The sequence below is a fragment of the Tachyglossus aculeatus genome, chromosome X1, assembly GCF_015852505.1.
Source record: "Tachyglossus aculeatus isolate mTacAcu1 chromosome X1, mTacAcu1.pri, whole genome shotgun sequence".
Lineage (NCBI taxonomy): Eukaryota > Metazoa > Chordata > Mammalia > Monotremata > Tachyglossidae > Tachyglossus > Tachyglossus aculeatus.
This window is the reverse complement of record NC_052101.1, coordinates 91,749,873-91,769,641: the sequence shown is the minus strand read 5'-3', so window position 1 is coordinate 91,769,641 and position 19,769 is coordinate 91,749,873. Positions and strand designations below refer to the sequence as shown.

The window sequence follows — 19,769 nt, the reverse complement described above, 5'->3', positions numbered from 1 at the left end:
TCTGGGAAATGTTGTGGAGGAAAGACTGACAGGTAGCAGCAAAATATGGAATGTGAAAGGTGAATCATGGGGAGGGGTCAAGGATAATGCCAAGGCAGGCTTTGGAGTCAGGAAGCACCATGGCAGAGTGGAAACAGCATAAGACTAGGAGTCGAGACACAGGTTCTAGTCCTGCCTCTGCCACAGCTGACAAGTGGCGGAGCTGGGATTAGAACCCACAACCTCTGACTCCTAAGCCCGAGCTCTTTCCACTGAGCCATGCTGCTTCTAGTAGGTTTTGGGCAGCAGGAGGGAGGCGAGTGGTCGTCAGCCGGTCACTGAAGACAGTGGGCCAGAAGCCCAGGGCCAAAGGGCAGAGTAGAGTGGGAGAGGCTGTGCTGGGGCTACTGGCAACTAAAGGGATGGCAGACAGCAGGGGCTGGGGCAGAGTCAGGACCAGGAGACACAACCCCTCTGGCCCCTTTGGCCAGAGTGTCCATTTGGGGATTTTTTTCTTACGCTGGAGCCGAGTTCAGATGGGTTTCACTTTACACCCAGCCCTGATGACATCCCACAATTCTTCTCCTGCCTTTAACTACCCCAGAGAGCTAGAATCAGTCTTTCTCTTAACCAAGGAAAGGACAATTACTGTTTTTGCTACCCTCATCTCCCTCGCTTTCCACCTCCCTTCCATGATATCCATCTTTTTTTGAAGGGAATGGAAATTCTCTGAGAATCAAAGACTGGATTTGTCTACATCCAGTGTGGCACTAAGAAGCCAGGTCTCACCCTGGTTAGATTCAGTAAGTGTTTAGGCCCAACTGCAAAACACACACATCCACACCGCCCCCCACAACTCTTTCTCCCCCTGTGAGTTGTCCCTATATGCTGACTCTGCACATGTGTAATGGCTGGCAACATAGCCACCAAGTTCAACTGGGACCACGGACCACGCTGGACCCAGGAGGCCCAAATAGGTGGGAGGGGAAAGAGGGGGCACTAAGATTTGAACATTTTAAACGTTTCATGTCACGGATTTCGGCTATGTGCAAACCAGGATAGAAATCTGGTCTACTGCCATCCTGGGTTAGAGATGAGAGAAATCTTTAATGCTGCTAAGCAGCTCTGAGCATGGGAACTGTAGCTCAAAGCACAAGCCTTGGAAAAATGAAAACCCCTCTGGCCCTGGGGGAATGAGACTCTTGAAATACCCAATGTACCTGTTATGCCTGGGACGTGGATGAGAAGTCAAAAGCAAAACACCATCTTTTCAAATATCTGCATTTATTAAAAATAGGAGCACAGTTGTACAGACACAATAGTTTTTCTTCCTCAAAAACTACTAGAGCCAACAAGTTACAAAGCAGAGATGTCACAAATGAAGAGGGAACAGGGGCGAGGCGGTAATTACCGGACCCTTTTGGGCCCGTTGGCTGTTTGTCAGGCAGCTACAGGTAAAGGCACTTCCGTCGTTTTTAAGCCAAATCCCAATTTTTACATGACTAACTTCTTAACCCCTGTAAGCTCCTCTGGCTGTAAGTTTGTTGCCTGGGTTGCCAAGCAACTCTCTAGAAAGATCCGGGCCTCCCAGTCACCTCTAGCACTCCCTAGTGTAGCCAGCCAGAAGTGGGAATGAGCAGTTGGGGTGGTGGGCAACAGGGAGGGACAAGGGGCTCAAGGATCTGCCCCCAGCCCAGGAGCACTTCAGTCAACTAGGCTTTCTCTGGTGGCATGGCTACTCATACCACCAGGGATGCTTGGTGGAGAGGGGAAATGCTAGCTACTTGAGAATGGGCAAGGGGCTGCTAGGCCTTAGAAACACTGTACTGGGAAAAAGAGAAGGAAGTTTGGCCACTTCCAGGGGTGCTATTCAACACTGCTGGCAGGCATAAACAGTCCCTTTTACTAGGAGGCACCAGGTACACCCACTTCAATAAAGATGCTCTCCTTTGACAGAAACAGATCATTCCCAAGTGGCACTTAGGTAAGTGGTCCACCTCCTTTTTCAGCCCTGCTGTGGGGGATTCTTGTTCTGTCCTCACAGAGAGAGAATCAAAGTGATCTTGCATATCCTTCTTGCCCACTACCAGATCAAAACCTTTCCCCGGGGCTCGGACTCATTTCTATTTGGCTTTTCACTGTCATTCGGCATGCAGAGACAAACAGGCCACTAGGGAGGATAAATCGCAGGAGCTATATTCAGATTTTCTCTTCACATAGAATTCAGCATCTCTTGAGAAACCATTAATATTTTGAAATACAGAAGGACAATAATGGCTACAAATTTCTAGTTCAAAGCACAGGAAGAGAGATCACGAATATGGGTTGAAAACTCCGAAGTTTATAAATGCGTGTTAGCAGAAACAACATATATTACAAAACATTAAGGAAATCTGCAAGAAGTTTATAAAAGATTCTGACTGAAGAATCATTTCTGCAAATAAAGGTGAGGTAAGTATAAAACTGAAACATCATCTGTGATTTAATAACCAGAACAACAACCGTCCAAAATGAGAATCTTCAAGTGAAACCTTGCAGGAGGGAAGAATTTATTTCTATTTTTCAGTTATTTGCAATGGCTAAAAATATTAAAACTGGCCTACCCAAATTTTCTAAGTGAATGGAACTATTCAAATTTGAATCTCAAAAAGGGAGTCTAAGACTTAAAAAGAAAATGAAATGCAGGGCAGGAAAAAAACACACTATCATCTAGCTACAATTTACTATCAACAAAGGATTTTATTTATTTATTTTTTCTAGCACTTAAAATGAGATCTGTGCATCTGTGGAAATGTAGGGCAACTGCCATTCCCAGCACTGCTAGTGCCCCTGGGTCTCCTTGCTATCTCCTTTTTTGGCACTGAATTAAAAAAATATATATATATGCGTGTGTGTGTGGATATATGCATATATCCACACACACACGCATATATATAGTGATCACCATTTGACAGAAGTTGCAGACTCTCTACTATGATTACATTTGCGACATCATACATCATATAATAGGAAACTGTTGTGGAAAGGACTTAATACTCTCTACTGAACTACTGAATGACACATAAGGAAACCAACTTCTGTCAGTGGACTGAATAAAGCCATAGTCAACACTTCAAAAATGCTTCACTGAGGTTATCCCTATGGAATTTTCCCAGCATCAGAAAAGAGAAAAACAGATCTACCCAAAGTCCACGCAGATATTGTAGCTGTGATGTAAACAAAAATTCCCATCAGGGCTTTTCATTCCTTCTTTCTTTTTTTAAAAAATTAAGAGTAGGTTTCTACTGTTTTGTGTTGTTTTTCTTCCTTTTATTTTTTCCCCCTCCCAGAAACAGCTCTGGATTGAAGAAAAATAAATCTACAACAAAGACAATTAATTGAAAGACAAAATCCTCCAAACTCCTGACAGGGTCATAGGTTGAATTTGGGACTCCCATTTTGAAGTTTTGAATTCCTGGCCCCAAGTACAGAAAGTCTATCTTTGGAGACATAGAAATTTCCAAACTAAAATAGTAAGCTGAATAATTTGAGGGTTCGCTGTCTAGATGTAGGGTGCTCATTCCCCAACAGGAAGAATCACCAAGTTAATTAACAAGAGATGATCACCTTGATTGTATCACTTGAAAACAAAGACTTCATGTTACAAACTGATATTTTTTAATCACCTGCCACTTGTTGTACATTTTTAAAGTTAAAAGTCCCCAGAGGGGAAGCCTGATGATGGCAAATGCAATTTCCCTCTTTCCCCTCTTTGCTGCACAAGGCCTGTTGCCTGCCTCATTTCAGAAATTTTTGTCCTTTCTCCCTTACTGCAGTTTGGAAAAGAAGTCCTTCACTGAATTTTCTGAGGTATCAATAAACAATTTCAAGTGAGAGATATTTTTCTGATGTATTCCATTTCAAAAAGCTACTCATTCAACTGTCTTCTTTTTTACGGAGACAAAAACCAGCTGCTGCCTCTTGGAAAGCCAGAATTGAACGTAATGCCTTCTACATCTATCAGGTGTAACAACACATAAAGAGGTACAGTGGAAAGTCTGCTCCAGAGGTGGAGAGAGAGATTGAGAGCGAGAAAGAAAGGAAGAGAGAGAGAAATCCACTCAGTAGGAGGGCTTCTGAGAGTCCATGTAGGCAGGATTGTAGGGAGGCTGGCTGACTGGGTAGGGAGCTCCAGCCCCAGCTGAAAAACAACGGAACAGAAAGTAGCACGGAATACTGTGATACCACAGGAATGTTTTTCATCCCATCCTTGAATTTGAACCCAACTGCCCACAGCACTGAGGCTGTAATTTCAAATGAACAACAACCCCTTAATTCCCTTCATTTATCATTCTCATACTAGGAGCCTAGACTGTAGAAACCAAACCCCCCGTCCCCTTCCCCAACACAGATATCTTTGTTGAAGTACTCCAGTGCAGAGAAGAATGGGATACGTCGATTTTCCGGCCTAGCAGCTATGTAGGGGCATCGGCTCCATAGGGATACCAGTTACTCGTGCGCTGCTGGACCAGTCTCCCTGCAGTCACGTGAGCAGCTACAAGACTATACTCCCTCCCGGACTAGTGAAGGCCTGGCTGGAGGGTGGAGAATCCTGAGGGTGGGAGGGGAAGGGATTTAGGGAGGTTTATCTTCCCCCAGAGCTCAGGAAACTATGGAATCAGACCCCAGGCTTATGGGAGCTCCAAAGATGCGCTCTACACTCACTCGAGGAGTGAGCATCTATACGTTGAGGAAGACAAGGGGTAAAAACGCATCTGCCTATTTCACAGACCGTAAACTCCTTATAGGTGGAGAACGTGTCTCTCAGCTCTGTTACGCTGTCCTCTCCCAGGCGCCAAGGACAGTGCTCTGCACACCATAAGCGTGCCATCGATACTATCAATGGACTGATTGAAAACTCGAAAGTGGACAGTGAGCTAGGCTGTAGCCTGGACAGGGTGCTAGAAGGGTCTTGGAACCCTGTAGATCTGTTGCCTTTGGGTATTTCCAGCCCAGGAACTTACCGGCCACAGTCTCGTGGTAGGCAGGGGGCCCAGATGGTTGCGCTGCTGGATACGGTGGAGGGTACTGGGTTGGGTAGGGTGCGACTGGCATTCCCGGTTGTCCGAGTCCCGGCTGGACTGGTATAGGTTGGTACCCCTGATAGGCTGCTACAGGGTATCCTGGGGGGACACCTGGTTGCTGAGGGTAAGGCGAGTGGACCACCGTGGTAGCAGTAGTGGTAGTCACAACAGCTGCAAATGCAGAGATACATACATGACTATAGCAAAATTTCAGTTGAAACAAAACAAAGACGTGCAGATGGACGGGTAGGATGCTTCGAACGGCTCCTCTCATTTATCAGTCTGTCTGGAACCTTGGCAATTTCTTCCTCATCTCCTGGCCAGATTTCCCCAGATTTCTCCATCAGCCAGATGGGTGACAGCTAAACACTATTCTATTCTATTTATTTTGTTAATGATGTGCATATAGCTTTAACTCTATTTGTTCTGACAATTTTGACACCTGTCTACATGTTTTGTTTTGTTGTCTGTCTCTCCCTTCTGGACTGTGAGCCTGTTATTGGGTAGGGACCGTCTCTATATGTTGCCGATTTGTACTTCGCAAGCGCTTAGTACAGTGCCCTGCACACAGTAAGCGCTCAGTAAATACGATTGAATGAATGAATAAACAACCTCCCTCTTCTCCATTGTCTCTATGATTCAGACAGGCTGATGATATACTATTTTCCTCCCTGACTCATTGGAATAGCCCAGACTCTGCCAGGTTCCTCCCTATCTCTCCTCCCCCAGCAGATACTAACCAGTGTTGCCTGCTTCTGATGGTACTAGCAAGCTGGCTAGGAAAAAAGTTTCTATTTCTCTGTGACAACTCCAAGAGCTACTGGATCATGTCACCCCCCTTCTTTATAGTCATCAGCGCACTCCCTGCCCTCCCCCCATTCCGGATCCTGAACGGCACAGGCTCATGTGGAGTTGTGGTTCTCCTTTACTGAATGAATGGATCATCTTGCCAGGTCCTGGCTGAGGAGAGCCAAGCCCTGCCCTTTCTACTACTACCCTCTAGGGATCAGGCAGCATCCGTGTCCGTGATGAGGTGACTCCATAGAAGCACCTGGGTCGACTGTCATCTTTGTTTCATGACTTGGTGAGAAACAGCGTGGCATAGCGGATAAAGCATGGGCCTGGGAGTCGGAAGACCTGGGTTCTTAATCCCAGCTCTGTCACGTGTCTGCTGTGTGACCTTGGCACTTCTCTGGGCCTCGGATTCACTCCTATTCCCTCCTACTTAGGCTGTGAGCCCCATGTGAGCACTTAGAACAGTGCTTGTCACATAGTAAGTGATTCACAAGAACCATAATAGTAATAATGATAATAAGCAAACACAAACAGACTATTACTGTCTTTATCAGACCTGCGGAAGTATCTTTATCCCCTAGGACAAAAAAAGCCAGCCCCCAATTTCCTCGTGGTTTTCAGTCCTAATGATGCTCAGGACCGAGGCTCGACAGTCGTTCTCGACGGGAGACCGCTCTCCTCTATTCCATCGTCGGGGGCAGCCACCTGGGAGAAAGGGGCTCGCCCAGGGTTGGCGTCAGGGTCCCAGGGTACCGCCACAGAGATCATTACTCCCAGAGAGAGCTGGGCATGGACCCTGAGTGACCCTGTGGTCCTTTGGGGTCCATTACTGAGCCACAGACATAATTTATTTGAGCAGCAGCTGCCCCCCTGGGCTAGGGACTATCCATGCCACCCACAGTGAATTCCCAAGGTTCGTTTGGGTGAGCACCCTTGGCCTGTAACAAGACAGCTCTAAAATGAACTGAAATACACCAAGGTGTGGAAGAAAGAAAACATACATGTTTTACATTTCAAAACCCGGGAGGTTCTTATTGTCTAATAAGTACAGTAACCTGAAAGGTGAAAGGGTTCTGGGATGTTTACCCAACCCCGTCCTCCACCTCTACCCACTCTATCCAAAAGCCACACTTTCCCATTCTCCGTTTTAACAATATACAATAGTCTATCCGTTTAGGGATTTCACAGCTCACATTCAAATCAAAACCACCTAAAAAACAAACCAATAGCCAAGGAACATTCCTAGATTTCTGAGCAGTTTCATTTTCAGAGAAATTCAAAACTTGGAGCTCCAGAATAAAAGCCAAATAGAGTCATTGGCAGAGGAGGCCAGTTCTCTAAGAGATAAATCATCCCGGATACCTGACCCAAGAACTGCAGCTGTAGCGCAGACAAGACTTGCTTGAACATAATAGTACAGTACCTTGAATTTGAATGACATATTTCTTCCTAAGATCTTCAAGTACTGTCCACTTAATGATCGCTTTTACCCTACAGCTTCCCTATTCATTCAATCGTATTTACTGAGCGCTTACTGTGTGCAGAGCACTGTACTAAGCGCTTGGGAAGTACAAGTTGGCAACATATAGAGACGGTCCCTACCCAACAGTGGGCTCGGGTGGGACAGTTAGTGCATCCCATTTTACAGATGGGGAAACTGAAGCCCAGAAAGGCTAAGTGATTTGCTTGAGTTTACACAACTGGGCAATGTCAGGCCTGGAATTAGATGTGAGGTTCTAGATTACCAGCTCAGTTCCAGAATCCTTCCAATCCTCCTTCTGGTTCAAGCCATCCAATGCAAGTTAACAAGGAATAAAAGGATTTTTAATGTTCCAAGGAAAGGAAAGGATTAAGAGCTTCAATTCTTGTAGAGCCATGATATATATGGAGTTTTCATCTGATTTCACAAGTGACAGGAGGGGTCTCCTGTGGTTCTGTTGGCAGGACAGGATAGGAGCAGTACTTAAGCCAAAGCCTCAAGAGTTTTCTTCAAAGCCACCCAGAAAGTGGCACTGAGCAACACTTCAGTATCCAGATACTTGGTGGTTTAAAGTGATAAGGGGACTCAACTTTTTTTTTTTAACCTCCAACACAGTATTCTAGAAAGAAATAAAAAGGTCACAGGATCATGCAGGACTACTTCTTATCGGGAAAATCCTGGTGGGGGCGGGGGCAGAGAGACAGGAGGTAGGGAAAGATTTGAAGATCGGAAACTCCTTGACTTTCATCTGCCACACCTCTCTAAACTGGTTCCTCCAAGTGAATACTTGCTTGCTGGGAGCTTGGAAAAGGCAAGTAACTGCTCAGAGCCAGACATGGGCCACAGGAGCCAACACCAGCAAGACTTGCTCACTGAGATTTTCCCAACATCCCAATGGGCCAGTCTGGCTAATCCCTCCTAATGGGTGGAAAGGATGGGGGATGAAGGATTTGCTGGAGCAGTAATTCCATTCCTGAACCCTTCCCTCCCCCATCATGCCAGACTGGGCTCAGGCCTTCTAATTTCTGGGATCTCACACCAGGAGATTTTGCTCTGATCATCAGCCCCCAAAGATTGGTGACCCAAGTGACCACTTGCTTTACCCGTTCCTAATCTGAACCCTAGATAATGATGATAATAATAATAATAATGATACTTGTGGTATTTGTTAAGCACTTACTATGTGCCAAGCACTGTACTAAGCGCTAGGGTAGATACAAGGTAATTGGGTAGGATACAGTCCCTGTCCCACAAGGGGCTCACAGTCTTAATCCCCATTTTACAGATGAGGTAACTGAGGCACAGAAAAGTGAAGTGACTTGCCCAAGGTCACCCAGCAGACAAGTGGCAGAACTGGTATTAGAATCCAGGTCCTTTTGACTCCCAGGACCGTGCTCTATTCATTAGGCCACGTTGCTTCTCAAGAGACCATGACTAGTTCTACTGTGAATCTCCTGAGATTCAAGTCTAGCTAAGAGGAAGCAGGGTTGCCTAGTGGAAACAGCATGAGACTGGGAGTCGAGAGGCCGAGGTTCTAGTCCCGCACTCAGCCACTGGCCTGCTGTGTGATCTAGGGCAAATCACTTAATCTCTCTGGTCCTCAGATGCCTCTTCTGTAAAATGGGGATAAAACAGATTGTGAGCTTTGTGTGGGACAGGAACAGTGTCCAATCTGAAAACCTATTAGCTACTAAGAATGCTTACTACATGCCATACTTATTATGGTACTTCAGCATCAAAGTAAAACTCTAGAGCTATTAGAAATCAGACACCCTTCTTTCCTGATAGACTCCAGTGACCCAGAATGATGCTGACACCTCTTTCTGTTGGGAGAAGCTCAGGGATAGACATGCATCTATGTTGCACTAAGCAATTATTCATTCACTTATCCATCTTTCCATTCTCTTGTTGAAATTGGTTCTAACCGGTTCCTCATAACTGTAAAGAATTTTGTGGCTGCCCATTTAGGTACGCTCCCTGACAGCAGGGACACTGTTTCTTTTTTCACCTCTATTATTGTCTCCCCAGTGCTTTGCAGCCAATGTGTGTGCCAATGTGTGTGCCATAAATACTACTGATTGATTACTGTGCTCTACTTCCCGACATTATCGATCAACTTTAAAATCTGGGCTATGCATTGAAACATGTAAAGGGCCAGAGCTCTGTGAAAATAGAGTAAAACCATATTTGTCCATTATTTAATGCTCCCTGCTTCCCTCCCTTTTCCTACAAAGGAGGGGGATTCAAAGGGGAAGAGAGTTGGGGCCTGAAAGGGGACAGGGAATGAAATGGAGTGGTCAGCAGATGGGATACAGAATTGCAATACTGTTACTACTGAAATTAGATTCCATGTTTCTGCACTATGGCTGAATAACGAAAAGAACAAAATGGGGAAGAGGTGTTTCTTTATGACAAACAAAGGCAACCTGGCTGGATGTTGAAATGGTGACTCCTTTATTTCTCCAGAGTAGACTCAGATAGGCCCTTGAGGCAGATAGGAACCAGGCCCAGTAGGACTTTTTCTTTAAAAAAAAACAGCATTTGTTAAGCGCTTTCTATGTGCCAGGCACTGTACTAAGCGCTGGGGTAGATACAAGTTAATCAGGTCGGACACAGTCCATGTTGCACATGGGGCTCATAGCCTTAATCCCCATTTTACAGATGAGGTAACTGAGGCACAGGGAAGTTAAGTGATTTGCCCAAGGTCACACAGCAGACAAGTGCCAAGCTGGGATTAGAACCTGGGTCCTTCTGACTTCCAGGCCCATGCTCTGTCCACCAGACCAATGCTGTTTCTCAGTCATGAGTCCCTTTGCATGGGTGTTTTGGGGATCCTTTGTCCATATTTCTATTGGAGCGTTTCTCCCCATCCTTAGCTAAGAAAAATTTCCACCTCCAAAAACGGTCTTCTAAGGAAGTGAGATAAAAGGATACTCTTTCTTTCTGAATACTTTGCCAGTGGAACTCTAGAGTGTAATGGGCAGGAGCCCAAAAGAAAGGAAAATGGAAAGAGAGTTAACCGAAATACTCACGGGGTGGTCTTCGACACATCTTATACAAACAGCAGCAGGAGCATGTGAAGCAAAGGATGATAGTGGCAACAAACACCACAAACAGCGTCACGCCTACGGCAATAAACGTCCCAAAACTGAAAGTAGGAAAGAGTAAAGTGAAAAATATGTTTACATTTTCAAATAACCATAACTGCATATTGCTCAAAGGTATTCTAAACACTTCATCACTTTTTCACCCAGAAAAGCTTCATTCATATGAGGAAACATGTCCATGATCCAAGAGGTTCATCCATGTGCTTAGGACAGTGCTCTGCACATAGTAAGAACTCACTAATACCACTGATGGGTCTAGAGTTCAAAGGACTAAAGATGTTCCTTAGAGTTCATTGTAATTTGATCTTTCATATTCAAAAGGGTATATAAGTGACAGAAGTGAATGTCAAATTGGGCAGGAAGGATTGTGGACTAACAGTCGTTCAGTTGATTATTCAGGGGACAATCTATCCTACTTTTTGGGGACCCCAAATCACTGCTTTTTAGCACCTGTTCCAGATGTTCTGCACACAGTAAGCACTCAATAAATACAACTGAATGAATGAATAGGAGGTAAGGGTAGAATGAGAAGACAAAATTCATATTCATCCATTTCAGAGTTTGACACTGAATCTTCCATCCATCCCATCAACACACTCAACTGCTGAGCACTTGTGGACTGTAGAGTTCATTCTGTTTATCTGCCAGTCTATCAATCATGCTTCTACTGCCCAGTCACTGCCAGATCAGTTGTTGCAATATTTAACTCACATAATGATTCTTGTATTTAGGATCCTGAATTGGTCTTCGCAATGTGGTTGAAATTGAAATGCTTCCTTTGCATATTCTCTCAAATAGCTGTGCTTTAGAGGCTAGCTGGAGTTTGCCTTATGATGACATTGGGACATCATGATGTCCTCCGTCCATTCCATAGTGGAGGAAATCGGGGTAAATCTGGCCTGCTGGCCACATGGTCACCAGCTCTGCCTGGACCATAGGAAACCTCCTGGCCTGGATGGCAACACTGCCCTGGGGCAGGAGGAGGAAAGCCCCAGCCGCTACTATTGCCCACCTCACCAGCCTGGGTGGCACAGATTTCCAAGGGGAAGGAAGGGAACCACACTATTCTGGAGCAAAGGGTAAGTCCCATCTCCCACCTTACTTTTGGAGAGTCCCTAATTATCTTGAAGAAATGAAAACTGGTTGTTTTAACTAGACAGAAAATGATTTCCTCCTATCCATGGATTTACAATCTAATTAAGTGATTGGGTTACTTTGGCAACTGACAAAAGTTACATTTCAATTTAGTCTCCTCTAAGCACCCTACCTCACAGACAATAGCCCAAAGCTATACCTGTGAACCTGACCTCATCAGCAAAGATCTAGGATGGAAGGAGACAAAAAGACTACCACCTACTCAGGTGGTGCCTTCCACTTTCGAAACCTGCCTTCTGAGCTGAGAATTTGAATCTCCCAAACTGAAAAATTGGCCCCTTTCCAGGGCATACATTTTCTAAAAGTTACTTGGATTTTTACACCCTTTTCAAAACCCAACATACTAAGCCACTACCCAGCCCCACAAAAGCACTGGTTGGTTTTGGTCAGAAACAATGAACCATCTCACCCAGATCCTTATATCTGCCCTCTACTGTGAAGCCTTTGAATCTTTCAACATTCCTGATGTGCTGATCTTTCCAAAGCTTTAAAGCCTAAACTGTCTGCCATGAAAAAGAAATTTAGTCATGCAAACTGTACTTTCTTTCCAGGGAAAAGGACTTAAACTGGGAGCCCTGTTTGGGACAGAGCTTGTGTTTGCCCTAATTTTTTCGTAGCTACTCCAGCGCTTAGCAATTGCTACTACTATTATTATTATGGCATTTGTTATATTCATTCATTCAATCAATCGTATCTATTGAGCACTTACTGTGTGCAGAGCACTGTACTAAGTACTTGGGAAGTACAAGTTGGCAACATATAGAGACGGTCCCTACCCAACAGCGGGCTCACAGTCTAGAAGTATGCTTACTATGTGTCAAGCACTGTTGTAAGCACTGGGGTAGATACAAATTAATCAGGTCGGACACAGTCCCTGTCCCACGTGGGGCTCACAGTCTAAGAAGGAGAAAGAACAGGTGTTGACTCCCCATTTTACAGTTGAGAAAACTGAGGCATACAGAAATTAAGTGACTTGTCCAAGGTCACACAGCAGGCATGCAGTGGGGCCGGGATTAGAACCCAGGTCCTCTGACTCCCAGACCTGTGCTCTTCCCACTAGGTTACACTACTTCACAGGTACAGTGCTTGGCACCTAATATGTGCTTAACAAATGTCACAATTTTTAGTTTTATTAGTCTTATAAAAAGCCAACACAACAAAGTAGCATCTATGGTAGAAAGCGAGCAATACAAGCCAAAGGCAGAAAAGGACCAACTAAGCAACAAAATGTATTTGGCTCTCTGTAACCAGCTCTGGTCAAAATTAGGTTGAATAATCAGCTTCTCTAATACACTCTCTACTCAAGTCTCGCCAAAGCATTGCAGAAATGGATCCACTCAATTCCCTCTCCGTGGGCTTCTCTGAACTCCATATCCTCCACAACTGTATCAGCATCGCCAGGCTACGGCACAACTACAAATATTTCAAGCGTGATAAAAATTCTGTTTGTCACAGGAACCAAGCATGAAATACCATGTTCTTTCCCTGACCAAGCTAAAAGTTTGTTCTGTGGGAGAGAACTGCACTGATGCGATTGGTTGTTGGAGGCTGCTCTGACAGAGGATGAGGGTGGGTGTGTCTGAGGAAAAGCAGACTGCCTTTTATCTCAGAAGACAACCAAGAGATGAATGCTAATGCACAGTACAGTTTAAGGTTCTCCAACTCAGCACCGTGCACCTGGATAGTGCAGCGCCCTTTAAACACTTGGATAAACTGAGGAGGCCAGCCCAGAGTTCTGGGGAAGAGAGGGTTAGTAGGATCAAAGAGGAGCTGGGGGCTGTCAGAAAAATGACAACCCAATCTCTTCCTGGCAGGGCTACAAGAGAAAGGCCCACGACGACCAACACTGGGGGAAGACAATGCCAGTGCAGTACGCAGACACCACTCAGTCAGTAGGGACCAGCCCTCAGGACAAGACAGTTGGGCTGGGATACTGAGCTGGCCAAAGGGCAGGCTGGGGAATCAATTAATCAGTGGTATTTATTGAACGCCTGTCTGTGAAGCACTGTACTAAATGCTTGGGAGAGTACAATACCACAGAGTTGGTAGACACGATCCTTGCCCACAAGGAGTTTACAGTCTAGAAGGGGAGATGGACATTAAAATAAACTGCAGATAGGGGAAGTGGCAGGGTATACGGATATTCTTTCATTCAATCTCATTTATTGAGCACTTACTGTGTGCAAAGCACTGTACTGAGTGCTTGGGAGAGTACAACAATAAGCAGACACATTCCCTGCCCATAAATGCTGTGGGTGGGATGAATATCAAGTGATTAAAGGGTACAGACCCAAGTGGATAGGCGATGCAGAGGGGAGGGCAGATAGGGGAAATGAGGGCTTCCTCGGAAAACCTTTTGGAGGAGGTGTAATTTTAGGAGGGCTTTGAAGGTGGGGAGAGTGGGGGTCTGTCAGATATGAAAAGGGAGGGAGTTCCAGGTCCACAGGAGGCCATGAGCTGGGGGTCGGTAGCAAGCTAGACAAGATCAAAGCACAGTAAGTAGGTTGGCATTACGTAGAACCTTGAGGGAGTAGGGGGTTTGTGTGAGTGTGTGTGCCTTTGAGCTTGCTGTGAAGCCTGTAGCTCCATGAAACATGGGTCCCAACTAGAAAGCACACAAACTTCATCTGTGACAACTGTCTGCTAAATGAGAGTATTGGGGATGGCCACTGGTCGGGGGTGGGGGTGAGGGGGTGCAATTCTCTCGGGGCATTTCCTAACCAATAAAAGATGGTGATTCTGATTTTGGAGGCTTTGCTGAAGCACTAGCACTAGAAAACCACTCCATGCAACTGGCGAAAGCAGGGACGACCATGAGGTCTCTTGGTGGATATGTTCTTTCCAGAAGCCCTACGGCATCAGAAAGAAATGCCTGGATCTTGCTGGTTCCTTTGTCACTAGGCACCTGCCTCCCGAAAAGCCTCCCCAGCAGTATCCTCAAGAACATGGACACACCCAGGGGAGGGCGAGAAAGGGAAGTGGGGTCACTCATATGGAAGAGACAGGGGCAAAGCTGAAGGAGGTCAGCCACTTCCTTGACACAGTAAAGGGACTCTAGAAGTCAATGGTAATTCTAGTGGGCCCCGTCACCATAGGGGATGCCTTTGAAGGGAAGGAGAAAAGGAGGCTAGAGGAAGCCCCTCAAGCCGGCATAGAAAAAACCACCAGAGGGAGGAAAGAAAGAGATGTCCAATGATGGGAATGGTAAGAGAGATTCCTCAACCAAGCAACTATGGAATTAACCTGGTCTTGATATTAATCTTCTGATATCTTGAGGTATAAAGTGATCACATTTCCCTCTGTGGCCCAGACTTTCTTAAACTCTTGAACAAAATACAGCAAACGAGTACCTCACTTCTTTCCTTCTACAACTCTTCGCTCCTCTAGTGCTAACCTTGTCACTGTGCCTCACTCTCACCTGTCTTGCCACCCACCCCTAACCCACATCCTGCCTCTGACCTAGAACGCCCTCCCTCCTCAAATCCAGCAATTACTCCCCCATCTTCAAAGCCTTATTGAAGCCACATCTCCTCCAAGAGGCCTTCCCAGACTGTCCCACTTTTCCTCATCTCCCATTCCCTTCTGTGTCACCCTGACTTGCTCCCTCTGCTCCTCCCCCATTCCAGCCCCACAGATCTTATGTACCTATCTGTAATTTTATTTATTTGTACTGGTGTCTGTTCCCCCCACCTCCCCCATACAGACTGTAAGCTCACTGTGGGCATGGAACGTCACTGTTTATTGTTGTATTGTACTTTCCCAAGCGCTTAGTACAGTGCTCTGCACACAGTAAGCACTCAATAAATGACTGACAATGAATGAATGAATCAATCAATCGTATTTATTGAGCGCTTACTGTGTGCAGAGTACTGTACTAAGCGCTTGGGAAGTACAAGTTGGCAACATATAGAGACAGTCCCTACCCAACAGTGGGCTCACAGTCTAGAAGGGGGAGACAGAGAACAAAACCAAACATATTAACAAAATAAAATAAATAGAATAGACAAGTACAAGTAAAATAAATAGAGTAATAAATATGTACAAACATATATACATATATACAGAATGAATGAGTACATGTATGCAAAAACACTTAACCCATTGCAGGTGCTCAATAAATCAAACAAATTCTACAACACAACCTGGAGGTTGGTTGGTTATCAGAAATTACTGAACATACATACGGCGGGAATTTCTGACCAATTAACAAACGTCCTGCCACTCTTCTGAGAAACAGACGAGGAGAGATCCAACCTGGAGGAACCAGTCCCACTCCCCTGCCCTTCAAGGGTGGCATTTCGCACCAGCCCTAGTACTTCTCTTTCCCCGGTTTCGCCAGAATGAACTCTCTCCAGCCATCACCCCTGCTGTAGCAGCTTCCTCACCCAGTGCCACCCCACCCTTCATCTGATAGGCTTTTAGACAAGAATGAAAGAAAAAAAAAAAGCACCCCAACAGAAAAAACAGAAAACATGTAGTACTTATACTATCTCCACATGCACCCTCATTTTACTCTAAATATATTCTGGCATATTTAGTAACTAGATTCATTACATTGAATTGTAGTTGCTTTAAAGCCACTTGGCATATATATTAGGAATCTCTGTATATGGGAGTCAGAGGACCTGGGTTCTAATCCTGGCTCTGCCACTTACCTGCTGCGTGACCTTGGGGAAGTCACTTCACGTCTCTGGGCCTCAATTCCCTCAACTGCAAAATGGGGATGCAATACCTGTGATCCTTCCTACTTAACAGTTGACCCCATGTGGGACTTGATTATCTTGTATCTATTCCAGTGCTTAGTGCTGTGCCTGTCACACAGTAAGCGCTTAACAAGTCCACTATTATTCTTATGTTTAGGAGAGACATTTTAAGTGCAGGAGGGGTGGGAAAGCAGAATGAACACTTCCTATGGTTTTCATAAAATGAATAAACTTGGATGATTACAGTTGTCTATTTTCAGCTCACCCTTTATAATCTGTATCTACTAGCCAATGTAACTGATGGGTGGCCCCATTTAACTGTTTCTCTCTGAACGGTTTTCAAACGGTCCTATTTTATGAAGAGGAAACCAGGAAGGCCTTACACACAGGGGCAGGAGGAGAAAAGAGGGAGACAAGGAAAAGGAAAGGAAGGTGGGTAACATAAAGGTTCTCTTCTTTCCTGCCATGCCATTTCCCCCACTGCCAACCTAGGGGTTTCTCTTGCCCTCTGGCTGGGCCAGATGATCCTCTCACCCTTAGCCCTAAAAGCCCCCTGAAGAAGAGCTATCTATAGACCCTCTTCCACCAGGTCTGCCTGGACAGCCTGGGAGATCCTCCGGGGGTTGGGGCTCTGGACTTGCTGTGGCATCTGTTTAAACCCCCACCAGGGCCACAGTCGCCGTGCTGCTTCCTGGCCCAGAGCCACCAGCCGTTACCATCACCAGAGCAGCAGCAACAGCACCTCCAGCTCAGCTAGTCTGCCTCAGGCTGGAGTTACTGTCACTTGTCCAGCTGTCGGCAGCTCTGGGCAGGGAAATGACTCAAAGACTGGACGGCCCCAATGGTGGTGTAAACCAGCACCAAAATGGCTCTGGAGCATTGACCCCTGCCTTGACTCTAGAGGATCCCCCAGGCTGTCTGCGTGGCCGGGGTGCGGGGAGGAGACATATCTCGTTTCCCGGTGAGGGCAAGAGGAAACCCAACTGATGCAGGGGAACCAGATCAGAGGTCCTGGCCTAAGAGAAAGGGATAAAAGGGAGCTCCACTACTGGCTCGACTCCAAGGGGTAGGACAGGCTAACTATGGCTATCTGCCCTGCCAAAAAAGTGGTGGGGGTGAAGTCAATGGCTCCCCCTCCCTGTGCCTTTCACCAATCCCAGGGGGATGATGTCTCCCCCACCCCCCGCAAGGAGTTGGTGCCTCTGCTACTACATATGAGAAGCTTGTGGAACTACACCACCCATACATGAAAACACCACATCACCTGAAAACAAGGCCTACAACCGCTGTGAGTCCCACTCAGGCCCGGTTCCCGTTTAGCCTGGTTGCAGATGTGGTCCCGCGGTTCCACTCAGGCATGCTGAGCACTGGCTGAATCGGGCCCAGGCAGGGCTAATTCCCACAACTCCCCTCGGGGAGGCCGTGATCTACTCTGTCCTTGCCCCATGAGCCCATAAAATCCTGACTCTCTCTTCATAACCGGAAGCCCCTTGCACAGAAGGAACTGAGAATTCATCGCGCTCTTCCCGTCTCACCCACCACCAAAACATTTTAGGCACCAGGCTTAATAAGTAATAGCTTGCTAATTAATAGCTCACACTTACTGCTTAGACAAGGCCCAATCAGAGATTTCCTGGCCTAGGGCATGCCTATTCCCAGAAATCTGTTCCTTGCTTGCATCAATCGCACTTCAACTATTCAGATCTGGATTTGCTTCTTGCTCAGGTGCTTCTCCTAATCAAAACATCAGGTATTTGTACTGCCAGTCATCTTTGGTTTTTATTGGTACTCTGTTTCTCCAAATGGAAAAGCACTTCCCTCCCATTTGTTTCAGGCAAACCTTTCAAACCTTGAAAGGGGTTAGAAAACAAGATGCTTGGTACTAGGAATGACTGTTCACACTAGAAGACTCTCAGGCTGACCTAACACCCAAGCCATCATTCACATTCCAAGATCGTGTTGTTTTCCTTTGAGTATAGTCAGTCTCTCTCTCTCTCTCTCTCTCTCTCACACACACACACACACACACACACACACACACGCCTCCGCCCCAAGAAAGGGAGGGCATGTCTAACAGTATCAGGGGGTGCAGTTGAAAACCACTACTTGGGATCACTCTTGCAAGATGTTACAAAGGAATCTTGAGACTGTAAGAGGACTCTCATTTTGACACACTTTCATACAATTGTATGCTAATAATAACCCATTGGGTAAGTAATGCACTTCAATTAGCCTTCCAACTTGTCCAAACTTTTCTCTAAGTAACTGCTCTTTAAATACCTGTAAGCAATCTGGCATGGGATACTATTAAAATTGGTAAGGGAATTGTTTCTTTTGGAAAACACTACAGAATGGCAAGTTCAACAATCATAAATAGCACTAATGATGGAGATTCAAGGCTTAGGAAGAGGCTGGTGATTTCAGACACAAACCCATCTCTAATCATGCAGCAAAAATAATGAATAATCTTTTCTGCCTTAATGCTTAGGGTTAAATTGGAATAATGTGTCAAATTTCCAATATAGAGACTATTTTATATGGGGTTCTCTGCATTTATAGGTGATACCACCGACAGTGAAATTTATAGATGGTTCTGAGCACATACAAAGCCTAGGCCTCATTGTGCTGACATTTAATCACTTAATGCTTAGCACTGCTTTTTGTTTCTACTGTAAGTCTCACAATCCTCTTGAATAAAGAACATTATTTTCAACCCTATCTCATATTTTTAATAGCATAGCATGCTTCTTAACATTTCAATTTCCAGGCCAGAGCTGAGAAATGGTGGGGAGTTGCACTTCATGGATTTTTAATGCTTTTTAACCACTGAAACGGAAGGAAATCTTATGGATTTTAAGCCTACAAAAGGTTTACTGTCCCTGAAAAATAAGGGATATATTAGCACCATCCTTCTGACACCTCTCAACAGTGCATCTTGATGAACTGTTGATTTAAAAAATATTAAAGACTACAAACCATATAGTTAAGCCCATTTAAGATTTCCTACATCTTCCCCCTCATATGAAAAACAAACAAAACCTTTCAGGCATTATAGCAAATTAAAAGCAGAAAACATCTGCAGACCTATAATTATGGAGATAATGTAACATTATTACTTAGAATCAGTTCAAACACTTCGCTGCACTTCTGAATTGTCCAAACATGCTTCACTTGCAGAGACTATGAGTTTTGCTTAATTAGCATTGGTAGTTTATGCCCCTACTTTTAACACAATTAATTCATTTCCACAAATGGAGTTTTGCAAACCCTGCACCTGTGGATGCGCAATGAATAATAGATTGTAGAGTCCTCAGGGGGAGGTCTGTGTCTCTTCTGTAACCTCCTCAGTGCCTACTATCTCCCTGAACATAGCATCATGATTTACATTATTTTAATTTCTTATTCTCTTACCTGCTGTTGGAAGTCAGCTTGCTACCTATTTCTCTAACCTTCTTCCCCAGTATTAGCTTCAAGCAATCTACCTCTG

At 45.3% G+C, this 19,769-nt stretch overlaps 1 protein-coding gene across 1 annotated transcript in view; it reads right to left on the bottom strand.

Moving 5' to 3' along the window:
* Positions 1–1,246: 1,246 nt before the first annotated feature.
* SHISA5 (shisa family member 5) overlaps positions 1,247–19,769 on the bottom strand; it is a 62,350-nt gene continuing 43,827 nt past the window's right edge. The window contains exons 4-6 of the mRNA XM_038772641.1: positions 10,350–10,465; positions 4,983–5,213; positions 1,247–4,159 (exon numbers count right to left, since the gene is read on the bottom strand). Of these exons, the coding sequence (XP_038628569.1) occupies positions 4,080–4,159; positions 4,983–5,213; positions 10,350–10,465 (427 nt within the window). The 3' untranslated portion in view covers positions 1,247–4,079. The remainder of the gene's footprint in view (positions 4,160–4,982; positions 5,214–10,349; positions 10,466–19,769) is intronic.